The 15,513-nt window shown below is 41.4% G+C and overlaps 1 protein-coding gene across 1 annotated transcript; it reads left to right on the top strand.

Annotated features, from left to right (window-relative positions):
* The first annotated feature begins 45 nt into the window (after nucleotides 1-45).
* Nucleotides 46-15,457, top strand: ccdc191 (coiled-coil domain containing 191). Its single transcript, XM_085418747.1, has 17 exons — nucleotides 46-620; nucleotides 1,143-1,181; nucleotides 1,315-1,450; nucleotides 1,567-1,719; nucleotides 3,000-3,178; nucleotides 3,318-3,541; nucleotides 4,814-4,958; nucleotides 5,841-6,031; nucleotides 6,235-6,478; nucleotides 8,221-8,642; nucleotides 10,779-10,870; nucleotides 11,151-11,233; nucleotides 11,562-11,663; nucleotides 11,796-11,939; nucleotides 12,474-12,626; nucleotides 14,276-14,430; nucleotides 15,311-15,457. The coding sequence occupies exons 1-17, from the start codon at nucleotides 558-560 to the stop codon at nucleotides 15,450-15,452; spliced, it is 2,667 nt and encodes an 888-aa protein (XP_085274873.1). The 5' UTR covers nucleotides 46-557; the 3' UTR covers nucleotides 15,453-15,457.
* The last annotated feature ends 56 nt before the right edge of the window (nucleotides 15,458-15,513 follow it).

The raw sequence follows: 15,513 nt of genomic DNA, 5'->3' as shown, positions 1-15,513 counted from the left end.
AAACATTCAATTGTGGCGTTATAGGTGGCACTCCATGTAGGAAAAGCTCTTTAAATTATAATTATATTTTTTTAAAAATTGAATTAAACATTCTAATAATTAAACATTTTACATTAATTTGTTGAAAGACTTTAATTAGAAGCAAAGTATTTAACTACTTTATTAATACATGTTCGTTATCATTATTCTTTTAATGAATTTCAGTTCTCACTGAAGGACCTATCAAAGTTGCTATGGTGACCCAAGACGCTGAACCCCCAGCTACAGTCTTGTGGGAAACGTAGTCCTGAAAATCTTAATTTGTGGAACAGTCATCCAAAAAAGAAAGCCAATTTACTCCATTACCCAGAATCCACCATAACAGTAACTCGACGAGAGTTATGCTTACCACTTTTAGGTTTTCGAGCACTTTTTCTAATAACGTTTAAGCATATTTTGACGATAGAAATTGAAAAACGTTGACTGTTGCGCTTCGCGCACAATTTTAGTAAAGAAAAGACACCAACGTGATAACTGGGATTACATCATATTAAGGTGCAGTGCTGTATCAGGTGATTATGGCATTTCCAGGTCACAATTCTGACCTGTTTAGGTGGAGAAGAGTTGGCTCGGCAAACAAGGTAAGTCTAGTCTTTGGATTCGTGTAAATTCATAGACTGTGCTAAACTGAACGCTATACTGCATCTGTTTTCCCCAGTAATATCCCTGAGAGAGGGAAATAATTTGGCTAAATGCTCTTTGAATAATAAAGAAGGAAAAGCACATCTGTGTTATTACCGTGTATAAACTCGTGGCTCATGTCAGGGGCCCGTTCAGAAATGTCACCCGGCCCTATCTCTGATACTCACATGCTTGCAGGCAAGCTAGCAATGGCACAGACTTTTGGACGTGTGAGAAATGATTTTGAACTAACCTGCTGATTTGAAGCAGTGGCTAAGCTTTTCTGTGAAATAATCCGCAGACTTTAGGCCCTTGGCTCAGCCTCCAATTTGCAGACTGCCACCGCAGCTCAAAGTGTCTCTGAGCCTGTCTAGGCATTTTTAAGCACTCAAAGGTGACCATGAGGCCAGCATTTTTTTGTGTGTGAGAGCTCTTTGGTGTTTCTTACAGAGAATATTAGCTTACACTAATCTTTCTTTCAGATTCACGTAAAGAAAGGTGATATTGATCAGTGGAAGAAGGTAAGAAATGTGTGTGCTCAGTTATATATATTTTTTATTTATTATTGAGTTGAATGTCTTTGGGGGTTTGGGAATTGTGTGACGAAATTGTTAACTTCAGCTTTGCATGTGTGTGTCCTTTCCCTGACCTCAGCGAGTGGAGATGGCCTCAGAGTTTGCTGTGTCGGAAGTCTTCTCACACAAAAAACCTCATTCAGGAATCAGCAGCCTAGCTGTACCATTGCAAAGCACTGAACAGCTGAGAGATCATGATGAGGCTTACAGTGAAGGTAGGTGCCTTATAATAAATAATAATAAATAACCTGTCTGTGTAGAAATGCTATCTATATAACCACATAGAGTACAGCAAGAGGGATGATGATATATGGCCTGTTGTTTGTTGCAGCTCAGGCCCTTTTAGGTGACTGGCTGAGTAATAAGCTGCGGCTGGAGTTGGAGTTGGAGGATGAAGATGACCTGATGTGCTCTGCTGAGAGGACAGGCACAGCTGCATCAGCTAGTGCTGTGCCTGCTGCTTTAAACTACAACAACTTTGATGGTATAAAATATTACCTGATGAGATAACCCAAAACTCATTATTTATTAAGACCTTCTCCATTAGACCTGTGGCCCTGATGGACGAGGCGGTACAGAACACCTTTAAAGAAACAGTGACCTCTAGAAGATTTACTCATGATTATGAAAGGCTCATTAAAAATTCAGTGTGGGTTTTATATTGCTTCAAATGGCCTCTGACTGCTAGGCTTTATAAGAGTATTCAAAACAATCAGTATGCAGTACTGTGCAAAGGCCTCAGGCCACCGCTCATTTATTTTTATTATTAAGCTTCCAAAGAACCATACTTTCTTGTAGTTTTTTAAAGTGACCAATAGTTCTCCAGGTCTCAATGTTTTTCTATATAAACGTATATCAAAGTACACTAGAACTGGACTGAAAATCAGTGGCAACAGGTTTGATGGAGTGATGATTCCAAGTTTGAAAATTTTGGTTCAAATCATCAAAATATATGGAGTAGGTCAGGAGAGAGGTGCAACATTTATGTGTTAAACATGTTTTATGTTCTGTCATGATTTGGGGCTGTATTTTACCAGTGGTGTTAGGGGTCTTGTAAAAATCGATGGAATTATGACCTCAGAAAAATAGGATCAAATTTTGATCCACCATTGCAACGCCATCTGGAATGCATTTGACCGGCAACAAGAAAAACACACGATGGAACATTGTCAGTCATGGATTGGCCTTCCCAGAGCATGGATCTCAACATTATTGAGGCAGTGTGAGATCATCTTGACAGAGAACAGAAGAAAAGGTAGCCAGCATCTAAAGAAGAGCTTTGAATGTCTTTTAAGAAACCCGGAGAGCTATTCCTGAACACTACTTTAAGAAATTAGAAGAAAACTGCCTAACAGAGTTCAGGCTGTGTTGACGAATCAAGGTGTTCGTACCAAATATTGACTTTCAAGCATTCAGTTCATTAGGATTGTACAAACTGTTTTTGAATTTTATACTGCATGCACATTTTATGATAAATTAATTCACATTTCCTGCAAAATATAAAGACAATATAAAGGTAGCTGAAGACTTTTGCACAGTACTATTTCAGTCTGCATTACAGTACCATTGGACAAAATGTTGCCTGACTTGGGCATCACACCATTAATCTTACAAGTATTGTGCAAGGAATTAAAATCACTGGTTTCCAAGATAGAAGGAAATTAATATTAAAGCTCGAAATGTTGAAAAATGGTCATCAATAATGTGAAGTACAGTCTTTTACAAGTACTTCAGTTGTCATATTTCTTTTCCAAAAATACTTAGAACTCTATAACTGCCTTGTCGAGGAAGAAGAGCAGTCAGCTGTCAAAGGCTTCCTACAAGACCTCATGGAGCAGGAGCTGTTGGACTCCAGGATGATGGAGGATTTGGCACTTGATGCTCATCAAACCAGAAAAAGATTTAGAGACCCGATCGTTACCATGGAAGCCCGACACCAACAGGTAGTCCGTATCAAGAGATGCGAATGCTGAAGGTTTGGCTGTTGCTGTTGTGATACATGTCGCTGAGCAAATCATCTGGAATGACGTGTGTTCGTGTGATGTTTGCAATTGTACAAAATGCTGCTCAATTCCAATGCAGGTGCGAGAAAACAGGGCCCAACGGGAGGCTGAGAGACAGAGGCAGCAGAGAGAGAGGGATGTCCTACGAGCTGCCAGAGAGGAGGCGAAGAAGAGGGAACAAGAGGAGGAGATGAGGAAAAGGCAGGAGAAACGCAGGCAGGAGGAGATGGTTCAGCAGGAGATGGTGAGGCTGAGGCGGCAGATGGAAGAGAGGAGAGGCCTGGAACAGACTGTTCGACAGAGGTAGGAAAAGATTACAACAAGCCGATTTATCACCCAGCAGATCACATTGTTTGTGATCTGGTTTGCTTCACCTTCCTTCCTGGTGGAGAGAATGGATTAGTGGTAACCTGTTGACAAGGAGAGCTGTGATCAGCCATATCAGTCTGGTGAGCAAAGATAAAGCTGCGTTGTAAATCATGCTCTCACTATGAGTGTAAGGCCTTTCTTTACCACAGGAAATGTGTCATAACTTTAAATATTCCTCGTGGACAGCAGTCAGCAAGTGTCACAACATATATCTGCGATGCTGTCACTATATCATATTAATGATTTTTTTGTCTACAGTTAATAATACTGACAAACTAAAAAGCCATTTAAGGAATTAACAAGAGAGCTGAGACTTGAAGGATTATGGGAGGTGAAGTGTTTAGAAAGAGACCACACATTCTCTATGAACTACAAAATGACACAATATATGAAACTAAGAAAAAGTACCACAAAAAATAGAAGATTTTATCCCAATTAGCATCATTGTGCTAACAGTCTCATGTTAGCTGGCAAGGCTAATGTTTGGCTACTATAAAACATATAGTAGCCAAACATTAGCCTATATAGCAACACCATTAGTGTTTCAGGTATTTGTACAGAAACCAAAAATATAATAATGGTTATATGGAACTTAGAGGTTTGAGTATTGAACAGGTTGTTGTTGATTAGTAGTCTGGGTCTGTGTGGCTCAGATTGGGCCTTTTGTGTGCAACTATCCATGTAAGAAAGTGATCACTCCATGTACAGGCACGAAGTCTGATATCTTCTTGGACAGGTGTCCATGCATCTTTCAGTTATTTCTGACCTTTTCATAAACAACATGAAGCCCCTTTAGAGGAATGGTGTTATATTTTGTATATATTCATTTTTGCTTTATTTGTTCTTTTTAAATATACTTTAAGAAGTTTGTATTGCAGTCAAAATCAGATAAGGGCAGCACCATGGATGTTTATTTGGATATTGATTTGGACATGAGATTTGACCTTATTACATAAAATGATACTACAGTATCTCATTCATGACAGTGCTTTCTTGAGGTCAGAGGTCAAATGGGGCATAATGTTTGGATGCAAACTATAGTGTGATATTTAGCATACCAGTACCATTTCTTAAATTTACACGGGGTGCCTTAAGGCACACAGGTTTTTATGTTTGTATCTTCTGTGTTATGCACATTAGGTTTATGTATAATGAAATGTGCCACATAAAGAAAATTGCCATTATGTTTTATATATTAATGTACAGAGAGAGAGGAAGAGCAGAAGTGCAGATCACAGCCAGAAACCTCCATTCAGCTCCAACACCTCTCATTAAACAACAGCATGAGGACGCTAAGCGACTGTATCAAGAACAAATGATTCAAAGAAAGGTTCACATTAACAACCTTAAGGTTGGTACCTGGAAGCTAAGTATGTTTGTGTAAATACTGTAGATTCAGTTGTGTTAAGAAGTTTGCATACACTCGTCATGGGAGTGAATGTCATGGTAGTATTGGGCTTTCACTGATTCCTTTGAACTGGTCTTGGTGGATTGACTGTACAGCAGACATTTTGATTGGTAAACTTGACAAGACCAAAGCCTATTAACTTTCCATTAGTGATAATAATTGGCTACAACTGGTAGTTTCTTTTTCACAGAGTAAAACGGATTTGTTTGACAACACTCACTGAACTGGCCAATACTGGCCAAGGAACTCAGGAAAAATCTAAGAAGAAAATATATTTACATAAATTGGCAAAGGTCACTTGGAACCATTTCTAAACAACTGCAGATTTCAAGATCAGTTCATACAGTTGCACATACGTACAAGTTATTCAGATGTGTCCCCAGTTTCTGAAATAAGACCCAAACTGTCACCCTCAAATAAGAGGAAATTGGTTAGGATATTCAGAGACCACCAAGTCTCAAGCCTGCTCTGAACTGGAAAGTGCTGGAATGCCAGTGTCTTGGCCTGGAGAAAGCTTTTATGGTCAGACAAGGCAAAGATTAGGCTGGTTGGCCCCAATAACAAACCTAACAACACTGTACCAGCTGTCGAGCATGGTGGCAGTAGCATCATGCTCTGAGACTACTTTGCTGCCAGTGTCACTGGTACATTACACAAAGTGGATGGAATATTGAAGGAGGAGGACAGTTCAAGGAATCATTAAAAGCCCAAAATTACTATGACATTTATGCCCATGATGACTGTTCATAAACTTCTGACCACAACTGTAGGTTGCTACTATATATGTGAATTTATGTTTCGCATGAAGTTGTGTATATGGTTTAGTGTCTGCAAAGGCATTTCTCTGGGTGGTATTCAGTCGTGCTGGACCGAAGGCTACGTATGGGTAAGGCCAAGGCTCTCTATGACTGGAAGAGGCAGCTAAAAGCATGGCGGGCGTGGCGAGCAGTGATGTGGGCAGAACGAAAGCAGCACGAGGTGGCAAGAACAGAGGAAGCACTGCGAACCGAAAGCAGGCAAGAACCAGAGATTGTTAACATTAAAGTAGCTCTTATTGTATCATCGATGCCCTCCCCTTCTACCAAAATCTAAAATCAAACTATTAATTGAGAGTATCTCAACAGGTCACTCATTGACTGAGAAGCATTTATATCCAGGGTGCAGTGACCCAGCAGTAATTGAGGGCAAGAAATATGATCACATCCGTATCCTCCTCCAGACAGTGCCAGCTGGCTGCTGAAAGTGACCGAAGGCGGTTGCTACGGCGATGTCTGAATGAGTGGCAGCTATGGTGTCGGACGGAGAAGGAACAACGTGAGCTTTTGGCCCGGCAGCAGGAAATCAAACAAAAGATGGCTGCTCTAATCAGTGCTGCATCAGCAGGCAAACTCAAGGCCACAGAAAGTCTGGCTTATCGGCCAATAATGGCCCCACCGGAGGCACCAAACCGGACCACAGAGAAGGTGAGACTCACAAATCCTCATGTCATCAGCAACGGTGCACTCTCTTCATTAATGATTCCCACTGAACACAATCTGAAAAATATTACAGCGAGTGAAATCATGACTAAAACATCAGCTTTGATAGGCGGTGCTGAAAGCCTAATTACAGAGGCAATTACTGAGTTTCGGAGCTTAACTGAATGAAAAAATTTCCCTTTTAACGTTCCTCTTTGCATGAAATAACCTGACCTTTACTCAGCCCTTCAGCCAAAGAAGGTTTTGAAATATTTACAACTCTTTAGAGAGCAGGGATGATGAACAGGAGGGCAGAGACCTGATGGTATAAATGCCATAAATGCCATAAATGCATAAATGCCACTTGTTTTGCACATATTCAACTCTGTATATTTTATATATTTTATTATTATTATTATTATTATTATTATTTTATTTTATTTTTTTACTATTTAATTTGTAAAAATGTGTATACACACACACACACACACACACACACACACACACACACACACACACACACACACACACACACACACACACACACACACACGTAGGAAAATATTTAGTATACACATCCAGAAATGCATATACTATTATATATTGTACATATATTTATTAGTTTCAGGTTGGCCATTCTTGTATTTTGCTCGTTTGTGTTGTTGTGTTTGCACATCTCTGTTGCTTGTGGGGCTCGCACACAAGAATTTCACTCGCATGTGCTGTGCCAGTGTGCCTGCACATGTGATGTGACAATAAAAAGTGATTTGATTTGATTTGATTTGATGGAAGAAATGCTGGAGAAACACATGAGATGCGTTGGCTGGTTTAACCTTTACAGCAGAGAGTTGTTTTGATGATGTTTTCTTTCCTCGTGTTTACTATCTGTCTCTATCGTGACTCTCTTATAAAGGAAAGTGATGTAATTGTCACAGTCGGCTATGTGGGAGGCAGGAACTTGACAAAGAGAGAAACACTGAGAACACTGGAGGGACAGAATAGAAACACAAAAGGGACTAAAGGCACAGAATCATAATAAACACCAGGAACGTTGAACATAAACAGAAGGCTATTGAGCTAAACCCCGGATGAACCCAAAAACCTTTAGTGCAGGAGCACAGGACTAACGGCACGAAATAAAACGAAAGCAACCCGTAAGGGTAAGGAAATAAACCAAACGCGTAAACACTAAGAAATAAAGAAAGACAAATATCAACAATAGAGAATGAAGAACTATAATGTTACCTCCTTTGACAGTATCACAGTATCACCTTAAAGCACTTGTTGCAGGCTGCTGAGTTTGCATCTTTTGCTGTGAAGTACAGCCAGACTTTTGACCGCTTCGCCTTGGGCATTTTTAATCTGTAGCTCTGCTCTAAAAGAACCTACGTACCTGGACCTGCCTACTATCCTCAGAAATGTAAAATAATTGGCTAGAAAGTGTATCACAGCTCAGGAAAAAAAAGCACAGAAATAAAGCACCGAAATGTGCGCTGCTTTTCGGTCTGGTTACTACCGTTTATGTCAGAACCGGTGCCATCATGGCACCGGATACCGGTACCCATCCTTACCTATCAGAGACTTTTTCTGTTAATGTATCAGAATAATAAAAGGACAAAGTCTTAGTAAAGTTTGAGCAGCCTTGAGAGACCAAGAGAAACTTTTACTGCATCTGTGTTGTCGCCTTAGGCTCTATGTGAACCTAGCTTCTATGTAAAATCCCACCTTCTCTTTTCTATTCTCCTCAGGAAGATCGCTACAGCTCTGACACTTTAGCCCCCGAGACCTCTGCACTACCTCAGGAAAAGAACCCTATGATTACTGCAGCCCGGCCCTCTCAACCGTGGCAGGTGACCCGACGCCATGCAGCACCCACAGCTGCTGAGCTCCACAGGGCATGGCAGAAAGAGGAGGAGGGTGGTGCCTGCACCCGTTCGGTATTGGTATCACCAGGCAGCAGGTTTGAAAACAGACATGCTGCCCAGAAGCAGATCATCGCACAACAGAGGAAGCTGCTGAAAGAGCAGCAAGAGCAAATTACCCGGCTGAAGCAGGAGCAGAACATGAGGGGCTTGAGGCTGGAAATGGAGAGAGCTGCAAAAGTTACCCAGTCAACAATGCTTGGAGGCTTGAGACCAAAGACTCGCAATATTGACACCAAGGTGGAGAGGTATGTTCAGTGCATATCGTATGAACCGGTTAGCTCTAGATTAGTGTGAATCATTTTATAAGTAATACGTATTAAACTGAGTGTTTATTTGTTTGTGACACCAAACAGCCAACCCTGTGTCATCAGCAGTTTTTATAGTTCCACCCTGCCATAAGGCACCTTTTATAAAGGATTTAAAGCTACAATTATTGGCTTTTTCACTGAATGATAAATAATTAACTAATGCTCTGCAGGTCCATTATAAGCCAAAAAGCAACTTCTGGGCTGTCAGTTTGTGCTATTAAGTTATAAATAATTAAGTCATTAATAAATGCTTTTAGTTTCTGTCTTTTGTTAGTCTATCCAGTCTGCTGATGCCAAATGTTTCTAATTTCATAACAAATTAAAGCAAAGTATAATTTTTGCAAAGTTTTGAATAATGAGTATGCTTAGTGTCCGTCCATCCTTTATAACTTCTTCTCATTTATAGTTCCAGATTTACATTTCCTGTTTCACTTTTTCCTTGTGAAGCCCGAGGTACTCTCAGGCCAGCTGAAAAATATAGTTTTGCAGCGAGTTCAGGGTCTAACAAAAGGTGTCCTCGTTGTTGGTTGTGCCCTACAAAAGCGTCAGGTGGAGGTGTGCTGGAGACGATCCTGGTCACTGCCCAAACCACCTCACTGGCTTCTTTCGACCTTAATGTGGTGTAGGAATGTGGTGTTTTTTCTAGGGGTATAACCGTTTTGAGGGGGAGAGCGGGCTTTTCTGGACTTTATTTGATAGAACAGTGAAGACTAGACATGTAAATAGGATAGAGATTGGGGGAAGGACACGCAACAAAGAGTCCTGGTTGAAACTCGAATGCGGGACACTGGATTGAGCCTTTCAGCTTATGACTGCCTGCTCATCCAAGTAAGCTAAACTGGTGTCACAACTTTAAAATCTGATTAGGAACCCAAAGCAAGGTGGAAAAAGCCCAGATGAACTGGATGTATATAAGCTCCAGTGCTGCTTCATAAACAGGGAAACTGGTGTCCCCTCCTGAAGACCCCCTGCAGGAAAAGACATTTGGCTCAGGTGCAGTGAAAGCTGTGAGCTTTGCAAAGGCAGATTCTGAGCATCGTGACATGCTGGACCGTCATTGAACAATCCGTTCATGCTTAAAAATCCTGTACAAACATACAACTTACAAACTCCACACAAAAAGGCCCAAGCTGAGCTGAAGGTTCAAAGCCAGAACCTGCTTGGTATGAAGACACACTGCACCACCATGCCCACCTGTAGCTTGTAAATGTGTATACAAATGTACTGCTGTGCTTTCTCATGAATCAGCTGTGGAACGGGTCCACATGAAGAAGGACGGAGCCCACTGAGAGATATTTGTCACAGCCTGCATGTGCAGTTTGGATGAAGCCAAGGAGGGATGACCTTTCACTGTGCATTATTTAAACTTGGAAATGTTCGTGTGACAGATGTTGAAATGAAACCATGTTTGGTTGGTTCCTCAGGCTTAGAGATTTAGAGCCTGTGCTGTTTAGGTTGATCCCGTATACTAAATTGTTTCACATACTATTTTTAACCTGGCTTCACACTCAGCCTTGTGTAAGACTAACTCCACACACTCCGAATTTGTTAACAGCTCTGAAACCTCTCAAGATGAGTAATCACTGTTTGTTCACTTCTCTTTCCTCGGCGCAGACTAATGGCAGAACAAGTGGAAAGGTTTATTTGTGTGAACACCTCATTAGGTAAAGTTAAAAGGAACCAATATTTCATATGTGTAGTTTGGTACTATGGTATAGATAATTACGGTTTCCATAATATAGATGAAGATGCACTGCGGTACAATCTGTTACCCGATAACAGCTTTTGTTATTAATATAAATCATGGAGGAGAAGATAAAAGAAACAGATGATGTTTAAACTTTAGAATGAGTAAAAGGAAAGAAAAAGTTTATGACTGCTACAGGGGGAATACACTCTCCAAGCAGTGTATACAGTAACAGAAGAAAGCTCGGCACATTGGAGTTCATTTACAGATTTACAGACAATCTAATGTATGTCAGTCAAGTTTGGCTTTGGTCATTACCTTTCTGAGTAACACTTGCCAGGAACAGTATCAGACAGACTTCTGACAGGCCTTTGTTTCTGTTGCAGGGCACCGAGAGGGACTGGAGAACCTGACAGTCAGAGTGCACCTTCAAGCAAAGCTGTCACGCTGCAGACATGCCCCCATCCACTCACCACAGGTCAGTATTAAAAGTAGCTCATTGTGCAGGGGAACTTGCACGTTCACACATGCACAGAAAGTTCATTTCCATCTCCCAAAGATGTGGTGAAGCACTGCTGTAGCTCTTTTATTCAGGAAATTAAGTGACTCCGAGTCACACTTGTGAGCAGTTTACATTTGGGCCGATGTGTTCGTGTTCAGAATGAAAAGTCTAAGAAAGAAACGTGTACATGACCAATCACTGGACTGCACAGAAGAAAAGCTTGTCATCCGCTCACTTTCCCTCCGTCTCTCTGAAGCCATGGAGGCCCGAGCACGTCAGCGAGCAGAGCGAAGGAAGGAAATTGAAGAACTCAAGAGGAAGAAAGAAGAAGAAAAGCTGGTAAGTTGAAAGGTCGTTTTCTGGGGAAACATGGGGTTTTTTTTGCAGCAGCAGCAGCAGCTGTGGTTCAAGTGGTGGCTCTGATTTCCCATGGGTTGGTGGTTTGATTCCCTGCCCCTCATTGTTTGTAACTGATCTCAGGAAAGACGTGAAGCCGGGTGTGTGTGTGAATAGGTGAATGAGAAACCGATAGTAAAGCAGTAGAAGCCAGCTAAGGTTAAAATGCACTCCATAAGTGCAGACCTCTTACCATTTTTATTTTGGGACCTCCAAAACAGCTGTCGTTAAAAAAAACACATCCAAATTTAATGGCAAACACAACTTTCAGGCTCAGATGAAAGCCGGTGAAGAGCTCAGGCTGAGGGAGGAGGAGGAGGAGAAACGCAAAGCAGCAGAAAGACGTCGGGAGGAGAAAAGGCTGGAAAGAGAGGTGAGGTGTACTTGATATTTTATGGATGTCCGCAAAAAAGCGGAACTTCGTGGGTCTGAGTACAAGAAGCGGTTCTCTCATGTGACTCCCTGCAGAATATTAAAAATAATCTCGCTTTGTGTTTCTGCACAGAGAGAAGAGGAGAAACAGAGACAACTGAAAAGGCAACGGGAGCTGATGGCACTGGCCCGCCAACACCACTGCAGAACGTTGTTGCTGCGGCGGGGCCTGGCGCCATGGAAACGCCTCATTCAGCTCAGACAAGCCAGTGTGGAGGTAAATCACCTGTCCTGTCCATTTCAGCTGTCAGTCTACAGCGACACAGGGAGCCAGCAAGTACTATTGTATTTCTGGCTGTGAGGAGTAAACTAAAAACATTTGTTTGACTTTAACACCATTAATGTGTTAAAGTGGCAATTGTGAGCAATGTACACAATAACTGACAATTGTGAGCAATACACAAACTGCTCTGGTTTTTTAAAAAATAAATTATTGTCACTCAAAAACCGAGCCAAAGGCAAATCTACGACACACTTTGGACGTGAAAGTGCAGAAGGAATACGTCCAAACAAAAGCTTTCTAGCAGCACTCCCTTGACATCATCACTATTTCATCCTCCAAATGTTCCTGTCTTAGCAAAGCTTAACAAATGAACACAGAAAATCTTTTGTATTCATGTTTCAGAGCTTGTTATAAAACCTCTCTGTTTGGATGCGAGTACATGGCTTTTCTACCTGGCACATATGATTGAGTTTACATTCACGAGTGCACACTGGTGCTTTTCCCCCCCTCTTTTTCATTCCCTGCCAGCTGGCTGAGCGTCATCACACTTTCATCCTCCTGAGGCAGTGCACATTAGGCTGGCAGCAATCAGCAAGAGAGTCTGTGTCTGACAAAGAAGCTTGTGCTGACCAACTGCACCAGCACTTTTTGCTTCGGAGGAGCTTAACCTGCTGGAAAAGGGTGCGTATACACCTGCACACATACAGACGCCATCCGGGGCTGACTAAAAGAAATATCTTTTTCCTAATCTCCTCTTCTACCTGCTCAGTCATATTTTCATTTTTCCAGTCTGTATGAGTGACAGGTTAAAGGAAAGAAGCCAGCCCTGTGCCTCTGTTTTGCTGTCTGTGTTTGCTGGCATGACTTGGGTACACGAGAGGGATCAATGCAAATCAAAACAAAGTTCTTTCCTACCATGAGACATTCCTGTGTTCATGTGACTTCTCTCTCCCAGTTGATAATAAACCATCCACAGGGCGATATGGGTCACTGATCAGCTTGATGAGTATGAAAATAATGGAAATCATCTGCTGTGACCTTCTGAGTCACCAGCTCCCCAGTCACCACCCACACTATCAGAAAAACATCAAATAAGGAGACAACCAACACTTATATTAGATTTTCCTTTAGTTTTTCAACCATCTTTTATATCCTGATTTCTTAGTGTTTTTTAAAAAATATTTTTCACAATTACATGTTTCAGGTCAAAAAAAATTAACATTAGACAAAAATAACTGATTAAATACTAAATGCATTTTTTAAATACCTGGCCCTATGCGGAAAAAAATAATTGTCCTTCTTGTTAAATCATGAATTAACTGTGATTAAGAGCAATTTTTGGAAAAGCTGAGTTCATTTTCATAATTCAGTTGTCTAATTACCCGACCTATTCAATCAAGAAATCACCAAAACAGAACCTGTCTGGCAAAGTCAAGTAGACTCCAAGAGGTGATTGACTCATTACAGAGGTCATGTCATGGCACACCCTGGACAGGTCAGCAGTCTTTCACAGTGCTAACACATAGAAACAGACAGCCATTCGCACTCAGATTCACACCTATGGGCAATTTATAGTTATCACTTAACCTAATCCCACTAAATGCATGTCTTTGGACTGTGGGAGGAAGCCGGAGTACCTGTAGAGAACCCACACAAACTCGGGGAGAACATGCCGACTCCACACGGAAAGACCCTGATGGTGGAATTGAAATCAGGACCTTCTTGCTTCCCCCCCCAAAAAAGTAATAAAAACTAATACAGCACTTCATAAAAAGAACACCAACACCATACCAACAGTGTCGAGGCTGCTTTAATACTTCAGGACATGGGCGATTTGCCATAATTGATAGAACCATGAATTCTGCTCTCTACCAGAAAATCCTGAAGGAGAATTTATGGCCATCACTTTCTGTCCTGAAGCTCAAGAGCACTTAGGTTATTCAGTAGGACAATGATCCAAAGCACACCAGCAAGTCCACCTCTGAATGGCTAAAAAAGAAATAAAAAATAAAGCTGTTGGGGCGGCTTAATCACACTCTGGCCTCAAATCAGACTGCGATGCTTTGGCGTGACCTTAAACTGGCTGGTCAGCCTTCAATGTGGCTGCTAAAGGTGGCACAATCAGTTTTTAGGTTTATGGAAAAATAACCTTTTCACAATGCATCAAGATGATATTTGATGATCTGAAACATGTAAGTGTGATGAATACCAAAAAAACTAAGAAATCAAGAAAAGGAAAAATACTTTTTCACAGCACTGTGCATCTCATCTTATAATTTTTGTTCACTTTTACTGTATTCCTATTTGTAAGCAAGTGTTTTTCATTCCAGATGAGAGACATACAGATAATTCAGGAAGAGCGAGCCGAGCGCTTCTATCGCACACGCACTCTGAGGAGGTTTCTGCTGGCGCTGCTGGACCACGTGACTCAGGAGAGGCTGGTGGAGTGGGAGCATCAGGAGCTGGCTCTGGAGCATAATGAGAGGTCTGCTACCCCTGACTTTGCCATATGTTCACAGTAATATAACCAGCCAAGTGGGTGTTATTATATTTAACAACTTGAAAGAACTTTAATTACAAGTTAAACTGCTGAATCAGAACAGTCTTTGCAGCTCTTAGAGAAAGGACAGGGCCTGCAAGCCTTTGAAGATGTAAACATTCATTTGACCTCTAGGCATTTTCAATAAGAGACTCTCAAGACCTCAAGTAGCCCTGAAAAAATAGATTTACTAGGAAGTTGTGTAGATGGTAATTCTATAATACACATTGCAGAAGCAGTTTCTGGATATTCACCAATATGAAATATGAAGTGCATCTTTTTTTTCCATCTTCCTTTTCCAGTGTAACTTCCTCTTCATTAGACAGAAAATTTATACCACCATCTCCTTGACTCCGGTGCACCAACTCATATCTGCTGTTAGCTGCAAATGTCTTTTCATATCATGATTAATGGAGTCTGTTGGGATGCTTTTGTAGCTCAGTGTGTAGCGCTCCTAAACGGGCCACGTTTCTGCAATAATAGCCTTTGTAGATACCCAAAAGTCAATAAATCTGGGGGGGGTAATTGTGATATAGCGGTCTTATATAAAACCATCTGTGCTTGTATGGTCTCCCTAAATCCTAGAGCCAGCATGCTAACATGCTGCTGTTCATGCCATAAATCTGTTAAAGTAGCAAGCCAGAATTTACACAGACAAGATACTGCTTAGATTCTTCTTTTCCTGGCTATTTTAATTATGATATACTCGCACAGAGTTACATGTGAGAACTTATTAGCTGTTGTCATGCTAGAGGTCCCTTTAATCCATTTTGTTATTGCTCACTTGCTCTGTTCCCGTCTGTCCCTCCATCTGCCTGCATATCAGACGAGTGCTGCGGCAATGTTTCCTGGCCTGGAGGCAACTTCCATGTTTGCTGCGCAAGGAAAGAGAGAAGGACAAGCGGAGGGAGAAGCTGTGCCGCAAAGTGACTGAGGTTCTCCCGGATTTCTGCTCCCATCCACTGTAACGCCTCTGGGAAGACCGACAGAACGGGCAACGTACTGCATACTGATGCAGGCGACACGCAA

This window comes from Rhamphochromis longiceps, linkage group LG9, assembly GCF_057381845.1.
Source record: "Rhamphochromis longiceps isolate RC_006_pf linkage group LG9, R_longiceps_female_GT1.1, whole genome shotgun sequence".
NCBI lineage: Eukaryota > Metazoa > Chordata > Actinopteri > Cichliformes > Cichlidae > Rhamphochromis > Rhamphochromis longiceps.
This window is presented reverse-complemented; position numbering and strand designations above follow the sequence as displayed.